The sequence below is a fragment of the Gasterosteus aculeatus genome, chromosome 2, assembly GCF_964276395.1.
Source record: "Gasterosteus aculeatus chromosome 2, fGasAcu3.hap1.1, whole genome shotgun sequence".
NCBI lineage: Eukaryota > Metazoa > Chordata > Actinopteri > Perciformes > Gasterosteidae > Gasterosteus > Gasterosteus aculeatus.
In genome coordinates this window covers 14,088,342-14,113,159 of record NC_135689.1, presented here as the reverse complement: position 1 = coordinate 14,113,159, position 24,818 = coordinate 14,088,342, and the positions used below count along the sequence as shown (strand labels likewise).

The following is a 24,818-nucleotide window of genomic DNA, read 5'->3' as shown; positions in this document are numbered from 1 at the left end:
AGAGAAGAGCAGAGGGGAAAGAACGCAGCCTTGGGGGGAACCGGTGCTGATGGTCCGAGAGGCTGAGACATGTTTCCCCAGCTTCACGTGCTGCTTCCTGTCAGACAGGAAGTCTGTGATCCACTTGCAGGTGGAGTCGGGCACGTGCAGCTGGGAGAGTTTGTCCTGTAGCAGAGACGGTATGATGGTGTTGAAGGCAGAGCTGAAGTCCACAAACAGGATCCTGGCGTAGGTTCCTGGAGAGTCCAGATGATGGAGGATGTAGTGGAGGGCCATGTTGACAGCATCGTCCACAGACCTGTTGGCTCTGTAGGCAAACTGCAGGGGGTCCAGGAGGGGGTCGGTGAGGGACTTCAGGTGGGTCAGGACTAGCCGTTCAAAAGACTTCATGACTACAGAGGTCAGGGCGACAGGCCTGTAGTCATTGAGTCCTGTGATCCTGGGCTTCTTGGGAACAGGGATGATGGTGGAGGCCTTGAAGCAGGCTGGTACGTGGCATGTCTCCAGGGAGGTGTTGAAGATGTCAGTGAACACCGGAGACAGCTGGTCAGCACAATGCTTCAGGGTGTGAGGGGAAGCGGAGTGGCCTTTCTGTGTGGAGTCTGCATGTTCTCCCTGTGTCTGCGTGGGTTCTCTCCGGGTCCTCACCATTCCCAAAGCTAGAGAGTTTTGGGGAATAGTATTTTGATATTGTAAACGGATACTGTGTATTATCTCATCCAGGAGCTGGATGCCGATCACAAGAAAATGTTGAATTTCAGGACTAAATGCAATGAGGCTTTCCACGCCGTGTAAATCGTTCTGCAGCTCTCTAAATGTAGTTTAATTTCCTATGACCCACTGTGCATAATTGTTAGGTCTGAGTGCAGGTTTCTAATGTTATTATGTCAAGTAAGTTAAGAAAATGATCTTATTTTGATAGTCACTAAGATGATTCGGGTAAAGCAGTCACACTTCTATTCAGCTGAGCACGCTCTCTTAGTTTTATTAGCAACCTTTCTTAAATGTATCTATATCTTATGGCCTAATGGAGGGACATCATCAAGTGAAAACCACCTAGGAATGCATAAGCGCAGACTTGATTCAGCCAACTTATATTTTCTATAGCTAACTATAGAAGCCATAGCTATCTTAGATGTGTTTACAATAAAGTGGATGGATAGATAGTTACCTTATTATCCTGCATGATGGATGTCGTCTTTATGTTTATTATTAAAGGAAAAAATTACAGACTAAAATATATATGTATAATGTACTGAAGCACTACATCCACTGTGTATAACTTTTTGTTTGTCTATGTCTAAATCTATTATTTCTTTAACTTTGAGGTTTTCCTTGGTAGAAAGGCGTTTGTTCGCAACAACCAAGACACCGACCACAGAAAAGGTGGCTATTAATCTCGTGCTTTGAACACATGATTAGTTTTAGCACTTACTCTCCTGTGACCAAACAGTGTCACGCATTTGACGTGTGTCAAAATATTATTTCGTTTCAGAGTACAAAGTTCTTTCATCCTGATGTTCCGATAGACTTTAGCATTATTTCAATGGCTGCTAGACCAGAGCTTGAAGCTAGTATTTGGGAATTTTCTTGTCATAAATTATTGACTGTTTTACACTACAAATCACTGTCTCTCCATGTGTTTATGTTCTCACCACGTGTAGGAGTGACACCTTGTGTTTGAAAGATGTCACTGCTTGACTAGTTAAATCCTGACAGAGGAGAAAAAAACAGAATTTGGGGTTCAATAAACTAAGACTGCACAGGGAACATCGTTCCTTATAGACAGCAAGTTGGCCACACAAGTCCCCTATTGGCATGATAGACGAGTTAAGGAGCTCGAGGTGTATACGTTTACCTTCATTTGTCCCCACAGTGAAGCACAAGCAACTAGAGTCTATAAGGAATCGGCACCGGGCTACTTTGAGGAAGCTATCAAAAAGATCCTCACAAAAACCAAAGAGGTCAACCTGGAAGAACTGGTCAGGAACTTTATAGATAGTAAGTCCCAATTGAAAACCAGTGAGGCGACGGCAGTTTGGCATTGTCATTGGCAATCAAAATCAAACATGATTTCCATTAGTGGAGGAGCAGAAAAACAGGCTGCTGAATTTTGTCAACTATCAACACACTGAAGAAGAGGCCATGCAGAGGAAGATCTCCCAGGTTGGTGTGTTGGTTGGAGAAGAGAGGGAGATAAAGAAGAGGAAAATGTTATTGTGACTGGTGTTTGTTTTTCATTATGTCTCTGACTGAAAGGCCTTTGTGGCTGAGGAGCAGCGTGACGCACTTTGGAAGAAAGCTTCCGTCGAGCAAGAGACAGCTGAGCAACATCTGGCAGGTTATCGACAGCGTGTTGAGTTCATTGAAATGCTCCTGGACCAGCTCAATGAAGGTACAGCTAAGGACAGACCTGCATGCCATCCTTTTGAATGGCAGCAACAGAAACATGGCAAACTGTATGACAGGGTTCAGACATTTGCACAGTCAAGAACGTAGACATGACTGGAATAATTATTCCTTTGTTCACCTCCCTTTCAATTCGATCTTTTCCTGTTAAAGTTGTTTTTTTAAATTCCGATCCAGAATTCTACGTAATAACATCAGTCTTGTAGAAATATTGTCACTGTTTATATATCTCACAACCGCTCTTGCAGGTGTTGAATCCTTGCTTCGGATCAGCGGTGACGGCTCTGGGACCAGCGAGCAGTTGGGCTCCTCTGACGGAGTCCAAAAGGAAAACACCGTGGAGTACCTGATAAGGGTGGAGAAGAGAGTCAGCGAGCCTCTGCACTCTCATTCACTCCCAGGAAAGCCTCTACCCGTGGGTACGTGGATATGAAATACTTGAGAGACATGAGAGAGCGGAGACACTGTCACAAGAGCCAGTACACACCAACATCTGTTGAGAGCGTTCAGCCAGCCACTGTCGCGTGTTGGACCTCTTCGTGAAGCAGATCCCTCTGGCCCAAAAGTAAATAGATGGTTGTATTAAAATCAAAGGAGGTTTATTATTAACAAAAAAAAGTGAAACTAGTATTCGATCGAATGGAGGCCCGATGTGTTTCACCCAACAGACTGATACAGTCAGCCGTAAAGTTTCCCACAAGAGGTCTGGCGATTTCCAGAAATCTCCGGGCTATGCGCTGCCTTCAAGTCCTCCTTCTTTCCACTTGTCCTTTTTCGTCAGCCCGTCCCTGTTTAAACCACACACCCTACCTGACTTCCTGTTCTCTGCCCGTCATCAACCCGCTCCACTATTGCGCAACAGCAGCGATGGCCCTCCCCCGCGCTCCCAGCTCAGGCTCACGCTGAAAGGCAGTTTATGGCTACTTGGAATGCTTTTACGATTTTGTTTCTTCACTCTACAACTGCATGTTCTGCTCATCCGCTGACTCTGAGCCCTGTGAAACAGTGTAAAGGCCATGGAGGTCATTTGGTAACGTGATATCGGAGAGAGGAAATTGTAAATGGAACATGGGGGACAGAAACTGATGGAAATGGCTGTTTCTGTTAATAAACGTTCTCCTCTCCAGGACATTGACAGTCTCACTACCATCGCTGAGCAGCTTCTGGGGACGTCGCCCCCAGCTGACCACCAACCAACTGCTGCTGGGATGCCTGCACCACTGTAGGTTTAAAAGATCACCATTAAATATCTTGTTAAGTGTGATGGTCTTAAAAGATCAATGATGTAAAATAATCAGTCACGGTTGGAGTGTTGACGATACCATAATCATTATTATACTTGTCAGCTTCCCTGCTGATGTACACTTGGAATAAAAATGCTCATATTGATTGACATGAATTATCTCTGTGAAGCTTCAGCGATGACCCGGACTTGGTGGAGTCATTACTGATTGATGCAAAGGAGCCAGTGAGCAGAGAGGACCTCCTGACACTGGTCCAAAAGAGGGTGAGCGTTACTGAAAGGATTTCTCAATTGGATTCAAAATGAAGAAATCAAAATATGTATCTGGTCAGTTCAAGTGGTTGATTACAGCACTGGTGTGAGGAGTGTCTGGTGGCCTACATGCAGATGATCAACCCTGCCCGTGTTTACGCTACAGCAGCGCTGGGCCATCAAGGCCAGCTAAGCCAAATCGTCATTCTATATCTTCTCATCATCTCATTAGCTTATTTCATTAGTTGTATTATACGCCCCTGCAGATACGACTAAAAGGAGGTTTTGCATTTTCAGAGGAGGAGGAAGACGGTCAGACTGACCTGAGGTCGGCAGTCGATGCGGCTCCTTGGAGCCGCCATAAACTTCTGCAAACTGAGCCTCCGGAAACAAGTTTGTGCTGAGCTTTAACTTTCTAATCTCTGTATGGGTTTAGATGACGAGGCGCTTCAATGTGAGAGTTATTATAGAGGCAATCCCCGCTTGATTTTTATGTGCATTTGTTCTCAGTCAGTAGTCGTTACAAATTTGATATATATATATAATCAAGTGAGCGTTGTTCAAGGGGCTGTTCAGCGAGTTCTCAGCTGGCAACAAACATTCATGCATGTCCTGAGATCAATTCTGCATAAATCATAAATCATATGACAACTTTACATGAACTCGACTTAATCAAATGGTAACAATATGACATGCTTAACAACAAATGATCAGATTCTTGGCTAAGCACTTCACATTGAAAAACCTAACCGGTTCATTCACTCATCCCATTTCACCTCACTCATTCACACAAAACCAACTAACTACACACAAATAAAATCTGAGCAGTACTAAGTCAGCCTCTTTGCACTCCACGTTTTGGTCCTTGTTTGATTGGTTTAAAGATCACAGCTATAAACATGAAATTCACATTAAGACATTCGGTACCATAATTACTGATTCTAATAAAAACATGCTCATTTTGGTTAAACTCTAGCACAGAAATCTGAACATTGGATAAAGCTACATGAATTTCTTCTTTCATTTTGTTGACATAAGGTTTGTAAGAGCAAATTGTGGATCTCTCTTTTTCCCTGTTCCCTTCATTTTGTGTTGTTTTGACCCTACAGTCGATAATGTTGAATACTTCACTAACTGATACCACCAGTTGATTACTTACATTCAGATAATCCTGGTTGACATTTAAATATGGAAATTCAATTTATTTGTAAAATAAAAAGTGTAGTATAATAAACGCTTAAATGTGTATTTTGGAAAGCGTCTTCCTCAGTGAACTTGTGCCACGCCTCATTGCAGTGTTTGACTGTGGAGGTTTAGATCGTTTTAATGTCAACGTGTTTGTCAGTCATCCGTCTTTTGCCGATGTCCCCGCAGTGCACCACCCTGCTCTCCAGTCGAGATCGCTCAGCTTCAAACACCAGCAAATGGCTCAGCAGTGTCTCTTCAGGACCCGAGCGGATGTGGGATGGATCGTTGTTCTGCACCGAAAAGAACAAACGCACACGTCAGCCATCACAGTTCACCTTCTGTACCTAAATGTAATGTTGGTGCCTCTTCCACAGGTGCTGGAAGAGACAAAGTAGTTAATATATAGTAATTAAGGTGGCAAACAACTGCACGTGCCTGGTCATGTGTCAATAAAAGGCAAAGATTCAAATCAACACTGTTCATGAAAAGGAAAGTATTCATAAGCACTTACAGCCACGGCAGAAATGAAGGCAGCCATTAGGTGGTAGTCTGCTCCACCATGTCCACTCATGCCAAAGACCTTGGGGGAGTCATTGTGGGCCTTGTGCTTTGTGGATCGTTGGCTCAGAAAGTCAAACACGTGCACCTCATGACCGTCACATGACAGCTCCCCCTGCAGAGACACAGTTCAATACGTTGGCATCTCGACCCGTACCTCACAATGTCATTGTGTTCGCCAATGAAATGCTCTTTTTCTAATTTGGTGAACACACCTTGTAGATAATTGGATTTTGTCAGAACACTTCCCTGAGGACTGAAAGCTTTTTCTCAGAGCAGCATATTAACTAACGTCTGTAATTCTGGAATAGCCTCTTAAACAATCACTTATTGGTATATTTTGTGGGTGTCCACTTCCTTTGGCAATACAGTTCAACACCACTTTGATTTTTGAATTATCACCGCTGTATGTCTACAACGTACTGAGAATCACTTCTATTTCTGTGAGCCAGTTAGCTGATTGAGCTTTTTCTCCCACTAGCTTTTTTATTATCATTTCTTCATCTTTCGATCTTTTGTTTCGGCGATGCACGATCCGCTACCTTGCTGCCGTAGATAGTTGTTTTCCGCTTGCAGATCTCCTCAGTGAACGCCACCATGGAAAAGGCCGCCGTCAGACCCCCTTCAAACTCCATGTTGACAACCTAGGAGAAACCAAACAGACTAACTGGGCGAGAGAAGGATTGAAGAGCGCGTCGTGACAATACCAGTGTCTTCTAACCTGGTTACTGCAGACGTCGTTGTCACACTCGTAGACACAGCGGCCATAGGGTCCGGTCCTCAAGGCTTCAGTTACTCCCTCGATGTCCGGGAGCGAGTTTGGACATATGACCGATACAGGCCAGCCAGTGTGGCCCTAGCACACACACACACACACACACACACACACACACACACACACACAGAAATGATATATGAAATCATGTATTGGGAGCTGATAATTGTTTCAATAATGCGTTGCAATGTCAACCTGTTTCACTCTATTCAAGTAGATTTTGGATGCCGAGTATGGACAGTCTCCTTCAATCGAACAGTCCAGACAGCGACTTCCGGCACCTGTCGGCTGACAAAGAATGCTCTCCTGTCTCATATTTCATTTTCACGCTTAGCGTACAAAATGTCAGTTTGGTAACTTCTCTTTATTAGGCGGCCACGAACCTTGTTTTCTTTTCCAAAGTGGCTGACGGATCCAAATGACGACACTTTCACACACCTGCCGAGTACGTTCAGCAAAGTTAGTTATCGTTAAAAAAAACACACAAACAAGCTGACAGGAAACCGCCTCGTCGGCCTGCAAACACACAGACGGGGGTCCAACTAAGGTGTGACCTTAACTCTGAGCATCAGACCAGCTTGGAGTTGCTCGTTGATGCTTGATGGTTCACCTGCGCGGTCCGGCCCAGTGGTGTATGAGGTCGATGTCGTGGCACGATTTAGCCAGAAGAGCAAAAGAACTCTCTGCTTCATTCCTCCAGTTCCCTCGAACGAACGAGTGAGCAAAGTGGTAGAACCCAACCTGCAAGGAGAGGTCGACGAGACAAATCTGTAAGCCTCCATTTAACACATAAATGGAATTTTTTTAAAGACAAGAAAAATAAACACCCATGTCTGTTTAATGCGCGTATTACATGACTTTACATCCATTGGTTGAATGAAGTGTGCTTCACGGAGCTTAAGCAGTTGTTAGTTGGCTGATTGTGATGTTTTGTATGGTGGGTTTGGCTGAAACGGAACTACTCGTACACACACTGCTGCGTATCTCTGCATGGAGCTGTGTCTTGTACAACAACATGATTTACAAGCCACTTGCTGTCAAGTACAGGAGGACTTATTCAAGACAAGTACTCATAAGTGTCTATTTGCATTATTACCGGCTCGAGGTGCTGAATGTGCATCACGTCACCTATGACTCCGGCATCTATCAGTTCCTAGAAACAAAACAAAAAACAAAGTTAATTCTCACTTTAAATTGCGTGATTTTCTTCACCATCTGTCCCTGTGTGAGACAACATTTTGTCTGTTCTGTCATTGAACAATTAACGTATCTCTTCTTATTAAAAAACGTATCAACTCAATTACAGCTTTACTTTTTTTTTTTTTTTTAAAAAGGTACAAAAATTGAAAACTGTGATCCATTCTTTCCTGGGGGAGAAAACTGTCAGATGTTTTCATGTTCGTAAAGTATGAGGGACAAAGTTCACCTTTATCTTGTGGATGAGTGGATCGTAGCGGAGAACGTGACCCACGGAGAGCATCGCGCCACTCTGAGTACAAGCCTCCACAATCGCTGTGCAGTCTTCAGCCGTAGTCTAAAGTCACATGATCACGTGTAGGTGGAGGGGAGGCACGAGTGTCACACAAATGCAATCACAGAAGAGGGAGAGACGGATGTTGTTGACACATAGTATCATTTCCAAGGTTTGTGAGTTGGTTGTAAATGGAATCGGAAATGTGAGGAAAAATAACCACCATGTTTTTTTAATAATTAAAAAAAGACAAACTAATGAGTCAAATTACTGTTGAAATCAATCTGTAGGATCCTTTGAGCCGTTGTCAATGTTAAAACTCTGTGTTATAACGGTTTAGGGTTATTTATAAAACACTTACTGCCATTGGTTTCTCCAGCAGAATATGGTAGCCCTTCTGTGCAAAGGCCACCGCAGGTTCCTAGGGATCAATACCTAGTTTAATAGAATAACTAGCCAAAGAACAGTGAATACGTTTATATTTCAGACAGATGATGAGGTGAGAGATACACATACTTTTAAAATATATAAAAATATATGTTTACCTTATGAAGGCGGTCTGGAGTACAGATTAAAACGGCATCTGCAAACTTCTCTCTTTCAACTATAGTGTGCCAGTCTAGTTTAAAGATAAATCCATTCAATGAGACAGTATGAGGCAGACAATGTCATACAAGTAAATGCATTGTTTTCATTTAATGCTCACCTTCAAATACGTTTTCATCTAAAATGTTGTGTTGCTGTTGAAGTTTAGTGCGAGCAAATTTCCTTGGATCGGCAACTCCAACAACCTAAAAAGAGGAAGCTGACAACTTAATGCCCAACTAGTACAAGTATGCAGATTACTTACTTAAATTAAGTAGCAATAAAATAGAATAACTCCAAGCAAAAGGTACGATATTGAATTTTAAATAAGACTTGATTATGATCCAAACATATATGCCATTATATTGTTTGATCACATGGTTTTGATTGTGTTTTTTATAGTTTTATATTGTACATGTTTCTTTAATATTTAGTATTATCTCATCTTTGGCTCGCAGGGATCTCATGGTGCAATATTTTTGTTTATCAATCCACAATATTGGTTTGTTTTTGACAGGAACGAGCAGCCGAGCAACCTCTCCTCCGCTGACCTTAACGCGATCAGGGTGGATGGACGCAAACTGGGAGTAGATCTCTCCTCGACATCCAGCTCCCACCACGATCACACGGACGGGGGAAGTCATTCTGGCATCCTGGGAACTTTAACACAAACCGAAGCGTGAAGTTAAGCTATTAAACACTCATCATTTCACCCGCTCTACAATTAAACACCACACTTCCTAATGCATTTAAATCTAACTCATCTATCGCGGTGCACGGCGGATTAGTTGCCATTCGAAAGTGAACTAAATAAACAATGTCAAAACATATGGATCCGTTCAAATGCGGTAATTAACAGATATACAATACAGCGCGTGACGACAGGAAGCTACCGCTCGGGTGACGTCATCATCAGTACCTGCTTTGTCCCATGAAGCTTTCCAAACCTTCTGTTTGTCTCGCGCGTCGGTCCGATTGTGTCTGAATAAAAAAATCACATCAGTACGCGACGTGTTCGACGTCCGCGCTGAAGCGCACTTCTTCGAACAAAAATAAGAGGCCAGGTGACTTAAAGGAGCGTAGCGCCCCCTGGTGAGTGCGCGATGCCCTCTGCTGCGTTCAGTGCTCCTCGTAAACTACCATTTCCTCTTGTAAACGGTGTTAAAGAGAAACAAATACACTCAAATGTTGAACTCACGTGCCTGGAGGTTAAACGTGTACGTTTATATAATATCCCGAAGTTCGAAGCAGCTTGATTTTGTGTTTTAAAGTTTCCTCACAGTCAACGACCATTACCAACAGCATCACTTTAATTAAATATTCGTAGTGCTACAGTATTTTCATATAGTTACAGGTTATGATGTATTTTGATATATTTAATATTTTGTTTGTTTTTATGTTCTTCGTCTGTCAGTTGGAAATTGTATTATGATAGCGTTACATGTAAAGGGTTTTACACTACTGAATCTATATTAAGGTTATTTACATGTTAGCTAGGCAGTCGTCTACCCGAGTAGCTGCTGAAATAGCTAAATATGCAGATAACAAACGCTCTTAGACTTTGACCAGCCACTACACCACATCAGATGTAGCTTTATAAGGTCCTCGGGTGTCTTCGGCTTCTTTCGTCCAACCCGATCTATCTAGCAAGCGTCACGTGACGCGTTGAGCTCCTTCAGCATGAGCTCAGCTTTCTGCTGCTCGGACACGCTAGCCTCGAACGCTCCTAATGCTATCTAGCTAGCTCCGGATTCAGCTCCGTTACAAGCATCGGAGTTACAAAATAAGCTTCACTTCACAAAAGATTGTTTTGTAGAAGACTAGTATTGGAGCTATTTAGCACAGAACCGCGCTTTCGGGCATATTTACAATTTCGCTGTGCTAGCTAGCCACGGTTAGCTCGTTAGCTAACGTTAACACCAACATGAACATAGACAACGTTAATCAGTCTGTCACAACCGGGGTGTCCTCCACGACGTCCTCAACTTCAAGCAATTGTATCGCAAATGACAACGCAACTACCAACGTCAGCAGCGTCCCGTCGGTCACGAGTAACGGTAACGTAAACTCTTATGTGACTTATTAATGGCGCTTAGTTAACGTTTATCGTCCAAGTTTCTATGCCCAATACTTTACTATTTTACGTCAAGGTTACTTTATTTCTACTGAAGGTGACTGGTGTGATTCCCTCTGTGAACATGTGTGTGAATATACTGTGCAAGACGTTGATGCATCATTGTGTGAACTTTCTTTTTGTCTCTTTCCTGCAACATCTGCTTTCGAACAGGGCTTGGACTTTGAGCCACTTTACTTTCGGCGAAACATCTAATGATATTTCTCCTGAAATATGTAACGCGTCGTTATTTGTGTACAACTATAACGTTAAGTGTTCAAGTTAGGAAAACCATTTTTTTTTTTAATTGAAAATTCCCCAAATTTGCATTCCAGCTTCAGCTCCGGCGGCCATGGTGACCACATCAGCAGACTCGTCGGTGTCCAACGGGGTCTACGTCCCGGGAGGAATCACCAATGGGGACGTAAAGCCGGCCCTCAACACAACGCCGCTGGCTGATTTCCTCATGCAGCTGGAGGAGTACACTCCCACGGTAAACCAAGTGGTCTCCGTCAGATTACCGCACGCTACATTCACTGGTAGGGAAATATTGTTGGAAAGAACACAAATTCTAGACCCTGCCTACAAGTTAGTAATGACGGAATGATGGCCAGTGCTGCAACAGCCTGGCATGTTCGCCCACTTTAATTGACCGCCGTCATCAAATCAAATTTAAATTCCTTCAAAAATATAGATTTCTTTATGAAATATTCAGATGGGTATAGTGCCTCCCGTTTTCTACTTGTTCAGTTAATAAAATAACGCAAGAAGCAACAGATTAAATATCGTCAATGCAGAATCACTTCTGTTGGTACAAAAATATACCGTGATAGAAAAAAAGGTGAAAACACTCAATTGACATTAATGGCAACTTCTTCCATTTGTAAACATTTGTTGTTTGAACATTATTTATTGGTATTCTACTGGGACAACGCCAATAGTTTAACTTGGTGATTAGAGGCTGAACCATGGATCTTGCTTCTTTTGGCTGATCATCACTGAATGGCATACAGAGAATAATAATGTTCTTCACAAATAAATGTCAGCTGAAGCAAAAGCAGGTTTTATGAATCTTGTCGCTAAAGTCTGCTCTTTTTTTCAGATTCCTGATGCAGTAACAGGTTACTACCTCAATCGGGCTGGCTTTGAGGCTTCTGACCCGAGAATGTAAGTGCGACCATTGACACTGAGGTCTATTTAACTTTTTAAAAATATGCTTCTGGGTAAATAATTTGAGAAATGTATTTCTTGCGTATTTGTTTCAACTATGGATTATATGTTAACAGGCTGTGCATATGTTGCACTTGGGTATTTATGTATGGTAATATGCTTGTTAAGATTGTGTAGTTTGCTGAGTGTTAATGCTGTAAACTAGTTTACAAACAAAGAAAAACTACTACTAATCTCCGTTGGCATGTCTGAGACCTTTAAGACGTTTTGACCATGTATCTCCCTTTTTGTTTCTGTAATGATATCTTGTAATAGAAAAATGAAAATGAGAACCGAGGAACTCTTGATCTGACTTATTTATTTTTTTCCCCATTAAAGGTAGAGGCATGCTGTCTGTGTTCTGACAGTGGAAACCACGACAATAATATATATATTTTTTGTAATTCTTCAGAATCCGTCTGATCTCCCTTGCTTCCCAGAAGTTTATCTCTGACATCGCCAATGATGCGCTGCAGTACTGTAAAATGAAAGGCACCGCCTCAGGAAGCTCACGGAGTAAAACAAAGGTGAGTGTTTTTCTCATACAGTGTTTTGAAACCAGTGTATGTGAAGGGGGGGAGGGAAGAAAGTTGGAGAGAGGTAGCACCTATACCCATCTCTGATTATGTTCTTCTTGATAGTTAATGATTTTGTGATGTATTTATTTTCTCTTCTCTCTCTCTTTCTCTCTCTCATATATATATATATATATATATATTTACAGGAAAAAAAGTACACTCTGACCATGGAGGACCTCAGTCCTGCCCTCTCAGAATATGGCGTCAATGTCAAGAAACCATATTACTTCACATAGAACTGCCTTTGAGGTTTTTTTTCTTCTGCTAGTTTTAAGTCCCTGCTGACCCACTAGACTCTGTCAATACCTTTATTGCTTAATGTTTTCGTTTTTTTGATCGTGGTTCTTTAGTACAGCTTTGCCATTTGTTAGTTGTATAATTACATTTTATTGTGAAAATAAAACCCTTACAATAAATGTTGATGTCTGTGAGATGTTTTCTTTGTCCAACCCAAGTATAAGGGCTAAACATTTTGATATGCTGATCGTGTGAAGACACTTATCAGTCTTATTGTTCAAAAGTGCAGCCCAATTCAAACCTATATCCTACTAGAAATATCTCACTGGAAATATTGTTTTTTGTCTTTTTTTTAAATAGCGATAGAAAGCTTTTTGTAATGTCCCTGTTAGATTTAACTGTCCTGTTTACAAATCATACACGTTTTTTGAGCCAATGCCCACTGTTTTTACATTTTTTAAATTATACAACTTGGCGGCATTAAATAAATATTCAGAAATACATTCAGTACAGACAATTCAACGTTAAGATGCTATTTAATGTTTCTGTACAACAGAGTTGTGCTCTATGCCGTTTGTACTCATTTTGCAACATAAGAAAATAACTATAGCGTACGTGTTACGCAATGCGTACATTTAATTTTTGGTTTATTTTAAACTTTGAAGATTACACTGGCATTCTCAAAATGTAATCTGGTGAAAGTGGCCAGTTTTTGTTATCGCGCTATGGCAGTGTTTTGACCCTTAATGCGAGCCGTAGCACGTCTTTCATGGACGTTCAATGGTTGTCGCGTCCATGGTGTTATCCGGCGAATAGCATTTTTATTTTGTCTTAAGGAGCGAGTCAACAGTCGCAATGTCTGTTCAATCAACAAATCCAAACAACCCGATAGTCTTCTTCGACATAACCATCGGAGGGCAGGTGAGTAGAGGAAAGATGAACGCTAATACCGACTTTCGTGGCTGAACAACGTTGAGTTAACGTTACCGAATCTCACCACGAGAGCTCGTTTAAAGTTTCGATCCACTGAACTTCGTTGGTTGGTATCTAACTTAAACCTCTTCGTTCAATGAGCGTATCTGATACACAAAGTACTAAGCAATTTAAATCGCGCGGTTTATATTGTGGTGAGTATTGTATTGTGTAATTACGGTAACGTTCGTCTCTTTTAGACGGTCCGCGCGTTATTCAGAGGTGTATGTACGAGGCATTACGGTAGCATGTAAGAACTGTTTTCAAAATAAGAGCACTTCCGGTTAATCTTAAAATTACATTACATGTAATTTAGCTGACGCTTTTATCCAAAGCGACGTACAATAAGTGCATTCAACCATAGGGTACAAACTCAGGAGAACAAGAAACAAGAAAGTGCAATTTCCTCAAATAAGCCAATTTACAATTTGCTATAGATGAGTGACGTTACAAGTACAATTTAAGTGCTACAATTTGTTAGTCTTAGTCGAGGTAGAGTCTGAAGAGGTGTGTCTTTAGTTTGCGGCGGAAGATGTGAAGGCTCTCTGCGGTCCTGGTGTCTTCAGAGAGCTCGTTCCACCATTTCGGAGCAAAGACAGCAAAGAGTCGAGATCTAGTCGAGTGTTTTGCTCTCAGTGAGGGAGGGACGAGTAGTTTTGCAGATGCAGAGCGGAGAGTGCGGGTTGGGATGTAGGGTTTGACCATGTCCTGGATGTAAGCTGGACCCGATCCATTCACAGCATGGTACGTGAGCACCAATGTTTTGAACTGGATGCGGGCGGCCACCGGTAGCCAGTGAAGAGAGCGGAGGAGTGGAGTAGTGTGGGAGAATTTCGGAAGGTTGAAGACCAGTCGAGCTGCTGCATTCTGAATGAGCTGCAGAGGTCGAATGGCGGTGGCAGGGAGACCAGCCAGGAGGGAGTTGCAGTAGTCCAGGCGGGAGATGACAAGAGCCTGAATCAGTACCTGCGCTGCCTTCTGAGTGACAAGGGGACGTATTCTCCTGATGTTGTAGAGCGTGTATCTACAGGATCGCGTTGTCGCGGCAATGTTGGGAGTCAGGGAGAGTTGGCTGTCGAGTGTGACGCCGAGGTTCTTAGCGGTCGAGGTGGGCGTTAGTATGGAGTTCCCAAAGTTGACTGTCAGGTCCTGGGTAAGCGAATCTTTTCCGGGAAAGAGAAGTAGTTCAGTCTTGTCGGGGTTGATTTTCAGATGGTGGGCGGACATCCACTGAGAGATGTCAGTTAGACAGGAAGAGATCCGAGCCGCCACCTGGGTGTCCGAGTGAGGGAAGGAGAGAATTAGTTGGGTGTCATCGGCATAGCTGTGGTAAGAGAAGCCATGCGAGCGAATGACAGCCATGACATGTCGAATTCCTTCTGTAAATCTACAAACATAGTACTAAGTGACTAACTTCACCTGGGATTGATAGCAAACCACTTAAGAGACTCTCTTTAAAATATTATTTATGAGCCAATTCACTTCACATTTTAGATTAGATTTAAAAAGAAATGGTCAATAATGACATCATATTATTACTTCAGGTCAATAGATAACCACCTTAAGGTGTCTTTCAGAGATAACCTGTAATGACACTCTGAGGAAGTGTACTATTTACCTGTAGTAAAATTATTATGTAACTGGACCATTTAATTTCACATCTAAAATTGGCCAGAAATTGGCCCATGAATTACATTTGGAAGGAAGTTGGTTCATTAATGAGATTTTGAAAGGCATTAATTTTTAAACGCTACATCATAATTACTTGATTATCCCTGAGTAACACCTTAAGGTGGTCTCCTATTAACCTGTAGTGAAACAAATATGTAAATATTGACCATTTCCTTTCTAATCTAGAATGTGAGGTGGAGTGGTTCATGAATGAGTTTTTGAAGGGCTTTAATCTTGAAATGCGACATAAGTATGTCCTGATTTTCTCTGGTCTGTTTAAATATATTCATCATTAAAATATATATATATATATAAAAATTGACACAATTTAAATGATATTTTCCTCCAACAGTTTGCCATGCAGTCATTTTTATTGTGTGTTTAAAGTTCTCATTTATCAGCAATCCGGAACATTTATTGCCAAAATATGTTAGACATACAAGGAAGATAACACGGCGGTAGTTGCATAACAATGGACAACAAGACAAATAACCAAGTAAAGTAAAAGTGGCATGTTCAATTTGACTTTACAGTATAAAATAGAAGGCATTATTATTTATATTGTATCTATTTCAATAGGGTTTTTCAATGAATTATCACATCTATGTATGATTTACATACTTTACAACGATCTGGTCACCTTGCACAGATTAAACAATTCAGTGAATGATGTCGCTCAATGATACCGCTTCATGTACGTATGATGATTCATGACAAGTTGTTTCTTCTTGTAGTCTTTAAGACGGGAGCTGACCCGACAATATATAACCAGGGCTATACAGTTGGATTTGTTAAACAATGCAAATGAATACATTTAGCTAATTGTTAAAAATGAAAAGTTAAAAGAGAATGTATTTAAATCCTCATTCAGCATAGCATTTCCCCTAAAGTATGTAGAATTTTCTTTTAAAAGTCCCTCATGATAAACTTATACAAGCCTAAAGATCATGGCCTACAGCAAAAAAAAATGTCCCCAACTCAAAGAATTGCATTTGCATTGCATTCTGGAATTTTTATTTCCAGTCTCTTGTCACCCGCAACATTTAGTTTGTTTAATTGTCTGCTCAAAAAGTTCAGTACGTGCTAATGGAGACGTGCAATAAGCGCCACGTCACGCTTCCACTTCGGGGAACAGTTGGCAGCTCCGGTCTTGGGCGTCACTTTAGCACATCACTGTTTTCATATCACTGTTTTCATTTCTGCTGTTGACAGATCGGAACCGGTTGATCGTTGATCACTCTCTCCGTCATGCGTGGCGGAGTGTGCGTGCGGCTGTACGGCCCTTGTGTGTACGCTGTTTGCCCAGAACATCACACCCATCACTAAACTGTTTGTGCACTCCAACCACTGAAGATTAACAGTGGCGTAGGCAGGCAGTCCAACGCCGAGCAATAGGAAGACCACAGTTATTGTGATATAGGGCATCCACGTCAGACTTAAGCACAGTATTGTGCTCAACCACAGAGGCGGGCGCGGATAGACTGTCTCCTCGAAGCCGCGTGTGTCCGGGCCTTTAGTCGAAAACTGCGAGTCGCTGTTCTGGTTCTTTGCATTTTGAGATGCAAACTCACGCACAGACTCCCTCACCCACCGGGGAATCATTGACCAGAAGGGCAGTGTCGTAAAGGTTATGATTGAGAAGGACCCCAAAATGAAGAAGTTAGCCAGTGTGCTCTCTCGTACCTCGCATCCTGTAGCGGACAGCCCGTCCTCAAATTTCAGTTCCAACGTACCAGATTTCACCGAGCCAAAGGAGGACAAAACCGCTATCACCCACACCAGCAATGTCAAGGCGGTGTGCCTCAGGAATTTGGAGACGGTGCTCTGTTTGGCGAAGTTGGTGCCTTCTAAATAACAGTCCAGTAAACACAGGCACACAATGGGCAGCGTAAGGGCATCAAATATCACAGAGGCATTGGTCAAGAGGAAACAAAGGGCCACCAAGCACGTTTCAGGAGGTAGAAAATATAAGCTGGAAACCCAAATCACCATCACAGAGTCACCCAAGACGATGGACAGACCGCACATACTTATAAAGGAGGTATGCAGCCTTCGGGAGCACAAACAGAGGACCGCTGTGTCCAGTACCAACTTCAAAAGCATTATGAACAGATACTTGTTGGTGTTGGTCGTATTATAAACAGAGCCCAGAAAATTTCCCTCTATAACGGCCAGCATTTTGACGGTATGCCTTGTTGTCTGACACGCGGTCAACTTGCAGTGCAGTTTTTCGGTACAAAGAAGATCCGGAATAAGCTGTGGAGGAAAAGTTTAAATTGTTTAGGAACTAAACAACATGAAATAGCAAAAGATTGTTTGGTGGCAGGTTGGAAGTCTCTCTGACACATCCCATCATCCAGTGTTCAGATGACAGTTTAGTAATTGTTGTTCTCGAGATATGTTGTAATTCTGGTTCAATCTGGTTTAATGTCACACGTGAACTGTTCATTCATCCAGTTACCCATCTAGAGCACTTGTCAGGTCCCTGCATATTTAGGGCCCTATAAAAGCCGTTTCTATTTTTTCTCAAATTCCGGTTTAATTTTTTTTTAATTTTTGAGAATTGAGTTTTTAACATTTTACGCAAATTTAACCCAGAGACAGTGAATTAGACAATATAAAGTCGATAATATATTCAGTTAAAACTGAAAACTTTATTGCTTCCATACATATAACCTTATTAAAAATAATAAGGGCGGGCGGGTGAAGCGTGCATTGTTCCCACTTTTAATGACCCCCTCGGAGCATTTTCCTGACAGATACGTTCCTTTTTATTCCAAAAAAAACTTAAAGTAATGTCGGTCAGTCCCACATATATCACGTTTATAATTTTGAAAGTCAAAATATGTGATTCCGTCCGCCATTCCGTGATCGCAGATTTTATAGGTCCCTACAAATTTCTCATAGAACCAGTCACCATCAAGGCTTTTCCCTCAATGTCTTCATATTACTGCAGGCAATTATAACAAAGTAAAAAATTGAATAAATAATGTTGTTTGAAATTTAAAAAATGAAACAGATGCAAAACCATCAGCACCTGATCAGCAACCATCAGCACCCGACCCTGAGCACCTGCGTGCTCAGGGTCGTCCCAATCCAGTGAGTTTCAGATGAGATCCAGTCAACCTCCCTGTGTGCGCTCAGCCAGACTCCTCCTCAGCGTGTGACTGTTTTTAGGTGAACTCTTTTAAATTTGATTATGTGTGACATCACCAACCGCTTATGAATGCAGAAACGCCTTTTGTGTCTTGCTGAAATTATGTACGTGGTGTGCAATTAATTGGTAAAAGCATATCGATTTCCCATTTCATCAAAATTCATCTGTTTTTACCCTTTCAGTAAGCTTCACAAAAGTAGCTTGGAATAATTGACAAAAAATGTATTTTTTTTTTAGATACATATAGTGCCACTAAAAATTTTTGCAAGAGCATTGCAGTAGCGCCGAGTGCAAAAAGTTGTCGGTGGAAGGTTCCTTTTTTTTCAACGACACAAGCCGATTTCAGTTGGTATGTAGCGACCTGGACCCGTCTCCTCCTCCTCCTCCTCCTCCTCCATGTAACGTTACATGAGTACCTTCATGACCGTGGGGTTGCCGTAATCATTTTTCTAACTTTATTGACAATCTGGCACAACACAGTGACTTGCAAGTAGCGCAGCGTCTTAAATAAAGTGATATGTCTTAATGGGAGGCTTTAGAAATGAACACAAAGGGGCGCTGTATTTGCTCATGTAACCCGCAGGATATTTTAATTATTATTGGGCCAAGGTGTAGGTGCGTTGGGAGAGCTTAGAAGATGGGAATTTGACACCCACACAAAAGAAATGGAGCCAAATAAAATCCTGCACAATATTGACTATGCTCTTATTGATACATTATCAACACCGTTTCGTTGAAATGCTAAACGTATCCTTGAATCGTCTCAGTGTTCCTTCAATTGGTTCCTCTAATATCAATTCCCTTTAAGTGCAAAAGAGTAAGTCAGTCGTGAGCTCTGTTGCCCTCTTTGTCCGGCCACACTGGTGATGAGAAAGAAGCTGTCCTCTCCTCAGCAGCAGGAAATATCTCAGTCCAACTCCTTGACGTAAGGAGATGATTGATCTCCCTCGTCAGGGAGAATTCAATATCCAGAAGCTGACGGTTGAAAACAAGGCTATTGCTATCATGACCTTTTATCCTCCTTTAACCAATTCAGAATTATGTATAGCTATTTAACCATGAGTTTAAACTTTATGGGTTTCCTTTTTTCTTTTGGAATCATGAACTGAGTAACAACAAAAGAATAGTTTGTCAATGCAAGTATTCAGTAGTTCTCTTACATACACATAATATTAGCAGTAACGCTGGCGGTTCAAACAGCCTTCACGTTTTAACCATGTAGCAGTGGTAGAGAGGGCGAGCTGGGAACCGCAAGGTTGGTGGTTCGAGCCTCGGCTGCTCCATGTCGAAGTGTCCCTGAGCAAGACACCTACCCACTAATTGGTATAAAAATGCAATGTAAGTTGCTTTGCATAAAACCAGCTCTACTATTACGTGTGTTGAGATTGAATCGTGGTTCTAACTTTATGACAACAAACACTCTTTAACAGGGTAAACCACCACGACACAACAGCTCGTGACACATAAAGAATTTGTAACACTAAATTCTACATTTATAAAGATGACCGCGCCAAACTGCATGCTGGGTACAGCTCACAACCAGAAGTAACTCTGTTGTTACATGAAAACACGGAAAAGAGCGATACAAGAGGAACAACGAGAGAGTTCGATCAGAAAGCGATTCGTTGCAAAGTGTCGAGCCGCTGGTATTGCCTCTGGTGGCAACACTAGCACCCCAAATCGAGCTAACGCGCTAACAATGCCGGCCAGTTCCGAGCGCGTTGGCCAGCCAGCGGCGAACAGCTGATCGGGTAGCTGGTGCTCCTTTTCGGGGTCAATGTATTTATGTGTTTACTTGAAAAAACAATACTGGGATACCGTCAAAATCTTTCCTAAATTCCGGGATATGGATTTTTGGTCATACCGCCCAGCCCTAGCTTTGACCCAATTTGTTTTTAGGTGTATACATTTAATTGTTTTTGTCATTTGTTTAGTGTCCAACTGTTTTATCGCCTTTTGCCAGGATATCGGACGGATGAAGATTGAGCTGTTTGCCGATGTGGTTCCAAAGACTGCAGAGAACTTCCGGTAAGGATCAAGTCACAGACAATTGTTTTTACAGCCTGACAAGTGATTGAAGACATTAATTAAACTTCCATTGTTTCTTACAGACAGTTCTGCACTGGAGAGTTTAGGTAAGTCTGTTTTTTGGGGGGGAATACACAACTACGTCATCCTCCTTTGAACCAATTTAAACCAAAACAAAGTTTCATGGCTGGTATTTAGTTAAAAAGATGCCGAGATTCCATTCAGTTACATCATGTGTTTACGCTCTGTTCAGTTTAGTGAACAGAGCTGGGCAGAGTTAAAAATGATAACTTAATGACGTAATCAAAGCTTATCAAACATAGTTTTGGGAAGATAATTGAATAAATACAGTTGTTTAACCTTTTTTCACAGCAATATGAAATGAAGCAGCTTTTAAAGAGCGAATAAAGACCTAAGCAGCCTATAAAATAATTTCAAAGGTTTAGCAATATAAATCCAATCGTTTGAATTATGTGTTTAGTCTATAAAGCCTTTAAAAGACTATAAACATGTAAAAAGATTAAAGTTAGGGATTACACTGATTCATGGAATATCCGTGGTTCTATTTCTGTAACCATCGCTGTTCCTTACTAAATCATGTAGTCCGAGCCAGCAGCAAGGAGCAAGGAGCAAACAATTTATTAACAATAATAATAATAAATGCATTTTATCCCACAGGAAAGATGGAGTGCCAATCGGTTTCAAAGGTTGCACATTCCACAGGTAAGGTGTTTGAAATGATTAGCAGGTGTTAAACCACCATTTTTTAACCCTCGGCCGGTAGCGCTGTGACCTCAGCAGGTGCAGCTCTTACCAGTCGGACCCCATTCCTGCCAATCCTCCGCTGCAACACAACTCATTATTTTAATTTCCTTTTTGGCAGGGTGATAAAAGACTTCATGATACAAGGAGGGGACTTTGTGAATGTAAGTTTGAAAACAACACTTCTGCAGTTGGGTTGATGCTTTTATCTCAACAATGTTTGGATTTGACTCAATGTTCTTTTACTCACAACAACAACGTTAACGTTACATTGTACGTTAATTCTAATCTTTTCAGAGGGACATTTTTCCAGCAGAGAAACAATAGATTATAGCTTGGAACGTTGAATATCTGTATTTCTGATGCAATTATTTATGTTAACAATGTCAAATAGATCAATTGAAAAATTAGGTAAAATCTTTTTTTAGCGTAGACAATACAAAGAAACCGATACCTTTTAAAGATGGTGACTAGTAGACCTTTTTACTTTTTGATCCACTTTTGTTCATTTTTTTTAGCCTTCATTAAATAAAATAAATTGTGTAATGATATCAGACACACAGGTGAATTTTGAATTGAGCAGTAGAAGGTGTAATCTGGAGCACATGGATTGATTAACAGTAGGATTCATTGTATCTCTTTATGCCGCCCTCTGTATATGCGCTCCGATACACCTTGGCAGTTAGACGAACTCTTTTGTGACATCACGACTCCAAAGACAATGGTCCGTTGTCCACAGGTTTATTGACATGAGAGAAAGTGTAAAACTAAAATACACAAAAGACATAATAATTACAAATGAAGTGCATTGTCTTCGACCGCTACTTTATATATTTATGCTGATTTACTTCTAGTTATTTATTAAGTCATATGGACTTTAATGACAGCCATAGCAGTGCAGTTACCAACCCGAATGACTCGATAGGCCATGTGCACAAAAATATCCAAACTAAACATTGTCACAAAAATAATCATCTGAGATGATAATGAACAATAAAACAAATCAATAAGTACCAACGATGCTATCAAAAAGGTATAGGATGCAGGCAGACTCAACTGGATTTAAAAGCTACCAATACAAACAGCAGTTCTGAGCCATATTCTTCATTCACTTCCTGGTTCCTGTCACCTGACAAATTACATAACATTTCCTGTTTTCAAAATAAAACATAGCATTGATTTAACGTTTGTGACAAAACACTCTTCTTTCTGCTTCCTGAGCCCCATCTTATGATGCGTTTTTTGTCTTTTTGTCAAGGGTGATGGAACTGGTATCTGCAGCATCTACAGGGGTCCATTTGTAGACGAAAACTTCAAAATGAAGCACTCTGCACCCGGTCTTCTGGCCATGGTATGTATAAAGATCAATGCATAGTGGTTGGGGACACTAAATCAGCAGAGGGTTTCTTTACCTCGATCAAATTCAGGTTGTTTTCCTGCAACCATTTAGTAAATTACCTATTAAACTATATCAAGTTACACAATAGACAACATCATTTGATGGATTCTTTCAAAGTGAAGTAACCCTGATCAGCATATAAACTGCTCTTTTTTTTCTCCTTCTCAATATTGTGTGTCTTACTCAGGCAAACAGCGGGCCAGGCACAAATGGTTGTCAGTTCTTCATTACTTGCACCAAATGTGACTGGTTGGATGGGAAGCATGTTGTTTTTGGTGAGTAAGCCTACAATGTTAATTGTGCCTTCGTATCTATTTAGAGCGCTATGTGTGTTTCTTATGTGCCGAGGTTTAAACGGTCTTGTTTACACCCGTTTCAGGAAAAGTGGTTGATGGTTTGCTGATCATGAGGAAAATTGAGGTATAAACATTTTGTAATATTATTTGTTTGATGTGAATGACTAGAACTGTGAGGAGAGAGAGAGAGAGAGAGAGAGAAACTCCTCATGGTGGAGAAAATGTTTTTGACCACTATGTGATTACCAACTGTGCAACGTAAAGCCCGCTATACTTATTGTCTAAATGTCCATTAAATCAATTCTGAATACAAATAAGTACATTTCCTGGATGTGCATCCACCCTGTGAAACCCAGTACAACCATCGCGTGCTGCTCTGTCATAAGTATGGTAATCAAGCTTTGCATAAATTCACAAGGATCTTTGTGTGATGTTTGTAAAGCTGTTTGTGATCTTTCCTGCCAACAGAATGTTCCTACGGGACCCAACAACAAACCCAAGCTCCCCATCCTCATTGCACAGTGTGGAGAGATGTGATCCGGCTTCCTCACAGCACCACGCAAGAACTATTCAGCCTTTTGTACCCATGAAGTAATGTTATAGTCACTTAATAACCCTCAGCAGACGTCAGACAACATCTTTTTTTACTGTGTGGGACCATGGTGGCGGTTGACGGTCACAAAAAAAATAGTTTGGCCTATCACTTTTAGTTGTAGAACGGGTTCCACTACCGAATCCAGCACAGATACGATCATTCACCTGTCCGGTAGCTTTTGGAACTGACAACATAAAGTGGTTTTGAATTTGTTTTACAAAACGTCAAGTCGTTGGGTCCAAGTGGAGATGATTTTTGCTTCTATTTGTGTTTCAATCTGTTCATTGAGGATGAATAAATTGTTTACTTTTTCATGAACATTTTAGAGGTGATGTTGTTTCTTTGGGTAAAGCTGTTAACATCATAGTCAGAGTAGGGTTTTTTGTGGGGGATTCAATAATTAATGAATAATCAATCATTTGAATAAGTTTTACGGTTGCTCCAGATATCATACTGCCAAAATATGAAATTACTTTTTAAAGTATAAATGTGTACTTAGCTTGGATTTCAAAGCATTTGAATGGCTACCATCTTCACAAAATATAGATTACAATATTAACCGTAGCCAGAATCTGAAATCATCAGGACTCTCGTTTAGGAAAAAAAAAAAAAGAAAAATTCCATCCATATATGTGTCCAAAAAATGATTTCCTACCAATTATCTTACCTTTATTTATCTCTGGGATGTTTTCCTCAGTCGTCTGCTTGGATGGTAGAAGGAGAAGGAGATCTATACTCCCCTGTATGGTTGCTGGCTGGTTATCAATCTCAATTTAAGGAAGTGAAGGAGAGAAACACCTCCCAGTCAAAGGCACGAGTCCTCCCAGTCACACACTTCAGCACCAAACACTCCTCCCACTCTCCATACAGATCCACACCATTAGCCCTCCCCCACCCACGCTCTCCTCTTCTCTGGGATTAAACAGGTTAATACGAGAGAGGAGGCAAATATTATTACATTACATTACATGTCATTTAGCTGACGCTTTTATCCAAAGCGACGTACAATAGGTGCATTCAACCATAGGGTACAAACTGAAGAACAAGAAAGTGCAATTTCATCAAATAAGCCAATTTACTATTTGCTATAGATGAGTAGCGTTATAAGTACAATTTAAGTGCTACAATTTGTTAGTCTTTAGTGGAGGTAGAGTCTGAAGAGGTGTGTCTTTAGTTTGTGGCGGAAGATGTGAAGGCTCTCTGCGGTCCTGGTGTCTTCAGAGAGCTCGTTCCACCATTTCGGAGCAAAGACAGCAAAGAGTCGTGATCTAGTCGAGTGTTTTGCTCTCAGTGAGGGAGGGACGAGTAGTTTTGCAGATG

The 24,818-nt window shown here is 41.3% G+C and overlaps 4 protein-coding genes and 1 pseudogene across 8 annotated transcripts; 3 read left to right on the top strand and 2 right to left on the bottom strand.

Moving 5' to 3' along the window:
* Window positions 1–1,818: 1,818 nt before the first annotated feature.
* LOC144386227 (uncharacterized) lies at window positions 1,819–4,297 on the top strand (annotated as a pseudogene). Its single transcript, XR_013451914.1, has 7 exons — window positions 1,819–1,829; window positions 1,877–2,001; window positions 2,084–2,166; window positions 2,260–2,395; window positions 2,658–2,828; window positions 3,537–3,631; window positions 3,823–4,297. The product of XR_013451914.1 is annotated as an uncharacterized LOC144386227 (transcript).
* A 68-nt stretch (window positions 4,298–4,365) lies between these two features.
* Window positions 4,366–10,485, bottom strand: LOC120829274 (putative oxidoreductase YteT). Its single transcript, XM_040193251.2, has 14 exons — window positions 9,401–10,485; window positions 9,033–9,141; window positions 8,603–8,687; window positions 8,442–8,515; window positions 8,258–8,317; window positions 7,852–7,959; window positions 7,522–7,578; window positions 7,036–7,166; window positions 6,809–6,863; window positions 6,621–6,713; window positions 6,372–6,506; window positions 6,193–6,294; window positions 5,604–5,765; window positions 4,366–5,382 (listed from the first exon to the last, which is right to left on the bottom strand). The coding sequence occupies exons 1-14, from the start codon at window positions 9,412–9,414 to the stop codon at window positions 5,218–5,220; spliced, it is 1,350 nt and encodes a 449-aa protein (XP_040049185.2). The 5' UTR covers window positions 9,415–10,485; the 3' UTR covers window positions 4,366–5,217.
* On the top strand, window positions 10,153–12,797 carry taf10 (TAF10 RNA polymerase II, TATA box binding protein (TBP)-associated factor). Its single transcript, XM_040193254.2, has 5 exons — window positions 10,153–10,538; window positions 10,930–11,087; window positions 11,697–11,761; window positions 12,216–12,330; window positions 12,528–12,797. The coding sequence occupies exons 1-5, from the start codon at window positions 10,406–10,408 to the stop codon at window positions 12,615–12,617; spliced, it is 561 nt and encodes a 186-aa protein (XP_040049188.1). The 5' UTR covers window positions 10,153–10,405; the 3' UTR covers window positions 12,618–12,797.
* A 470-nt stretch (window positions 12,798–13,267) lies between these two features.
* ppih (peptidylprolyl isomerase H (cyclophilin H)) lies at window positions 13,268–23,816 on the top strand. Of its 2 annotated transcripts, none has more exons than XM_040193255.2 (9): window positions 13,268–13,539; window positions 20,382–20,446; window positions 20,530–20,553; window positions 21,125–21,169; window positions 21,330–21,372; window positions 22,467–22,559; window positions 22,795–22,882; window positions 22,987–23,027; window positions 23,372–23,816. In XM_040193255.2, exons 1-9 carry the CDS (start codon window positions 13,474–13,476, stop codon window positions 23,438–23,440), a joined length of 534 nt encoding a protein of 177 aa, XP_040049189.1. In that variant the 5' UTR covers window positions 13,268–13,473; the 3' UTR covers window positions 23,441–23,816. The 2 variants fall into 2 exon arrangements, with proteins under 2 accessions (XP_040049189.1, XP_040049190.1); XM_040193256.2 differs by lacking the exon at window positions 13,268–13,539 and adding an exon at window positions 14,100–14,334.
* LOC120829275 (putative G-protein coupled receptor 160) lies at window positions 15,617–24,266 on the bottom strand. 3 transcript variants are annotated; one of them, XM_040193253.2, is made up of 2 exons: window positions 18,334–18,433; window positions 15,617–17,517 (listed from the first exon to the last, which is right to left on the bottom strand). In XM_040193253.2, exon 2 carries the CDS (start codon window positions 17,437–17,439, stop codon window positions 16,441–16,443), a length of 999 nt encoding a protein of 332 aa, XP_040049187.2. In that variant the 5' UTR covers window positions 17,440–17,517; window positions 18,334–18,433; the 3' UTR covers window positions 15,617–16,440. The 3 variants fall into 3 exon arrangements, with proteins under 3 accessions (XP_040049187.2, XP_077940422.1, XP_077940414.1); XM_078084296.1 differs by lacking the exon at window positions 18,334–18,433 and adding an exon at window positions 24,166–24,266 and having other exon boundaries at window positions 15,623–17,517; XM_078084288.1 differs by having other exon boundaries at window positions 15,623–18,298; window positions 18,334–19,038.
* Between the last annotated feature and the right edge of the window lie 552 nt (window positions 24,267–24,818).

Coding starts and splice junctions, on each gene's coding strand:
- LOC120829274 (XM_040193251.2), bottom strand. Junction 7,579..7,851: donor CACTCATCCACAAGATAAAG/GTGAACTTTGTC, acceptor TTTTGTTTCTAG/GAACTGATAGATGCCGGAGT. Junction 6,507..6,620: donor ACTTGAATAGAGTGAAACAG/GTTGACATTGCA, acceptor TGTGTGTGCTAG/GGCCACACTGGCTGGCCTGT.
- taf10 (XM_040193254.2), top strand. CDS start 10,406: ATGAACATAGACAACGTTAATCAGTCTGTCACAACCGGGGTGTCCTCC. Junction 10,539..10,929: donor CCCGTCGGTCACGAGTAACG/GTAACGTAAACT, acceptor TTTGCATTCCAG/CTTCAGCTCCGGCGGCCATG. Junction 11,762..12,215: donor GAGGCTTCTGACCCGAGAAT/GTAAGTGCGACC, acceptor GTAATTCTTCAG/AATCCGTCTGATCTCCCTTG.
- ppih (XM_040193255.2), top strand. CDS start 13,474: ATGTCTGTTCAATCAACAAATCCAAACAACCCGATAGTCTTCTTCGAC. Junction 20,554..21,124: donor TTCTGCACTGGAGAGTTTAG/GTAAGTCTGTTT, acceptor TTTATCCCACAG/GAAAGATGGAGTGCCAATCG. Junction 21,170..21,329: donor AAAGGTTGCACATTCCACAG/GTAAGGTGTTTG, acceptor CCTTTTTGGCAG/GGTGATAAAAGACTTCATGA.
- LOC120829275 (XM_078084296.1), bottom strand. CDS start 17,439: ATGCTGGCCGTTATAGAGGGAAATTTTCTGGGCTCTGTTTATAATACG.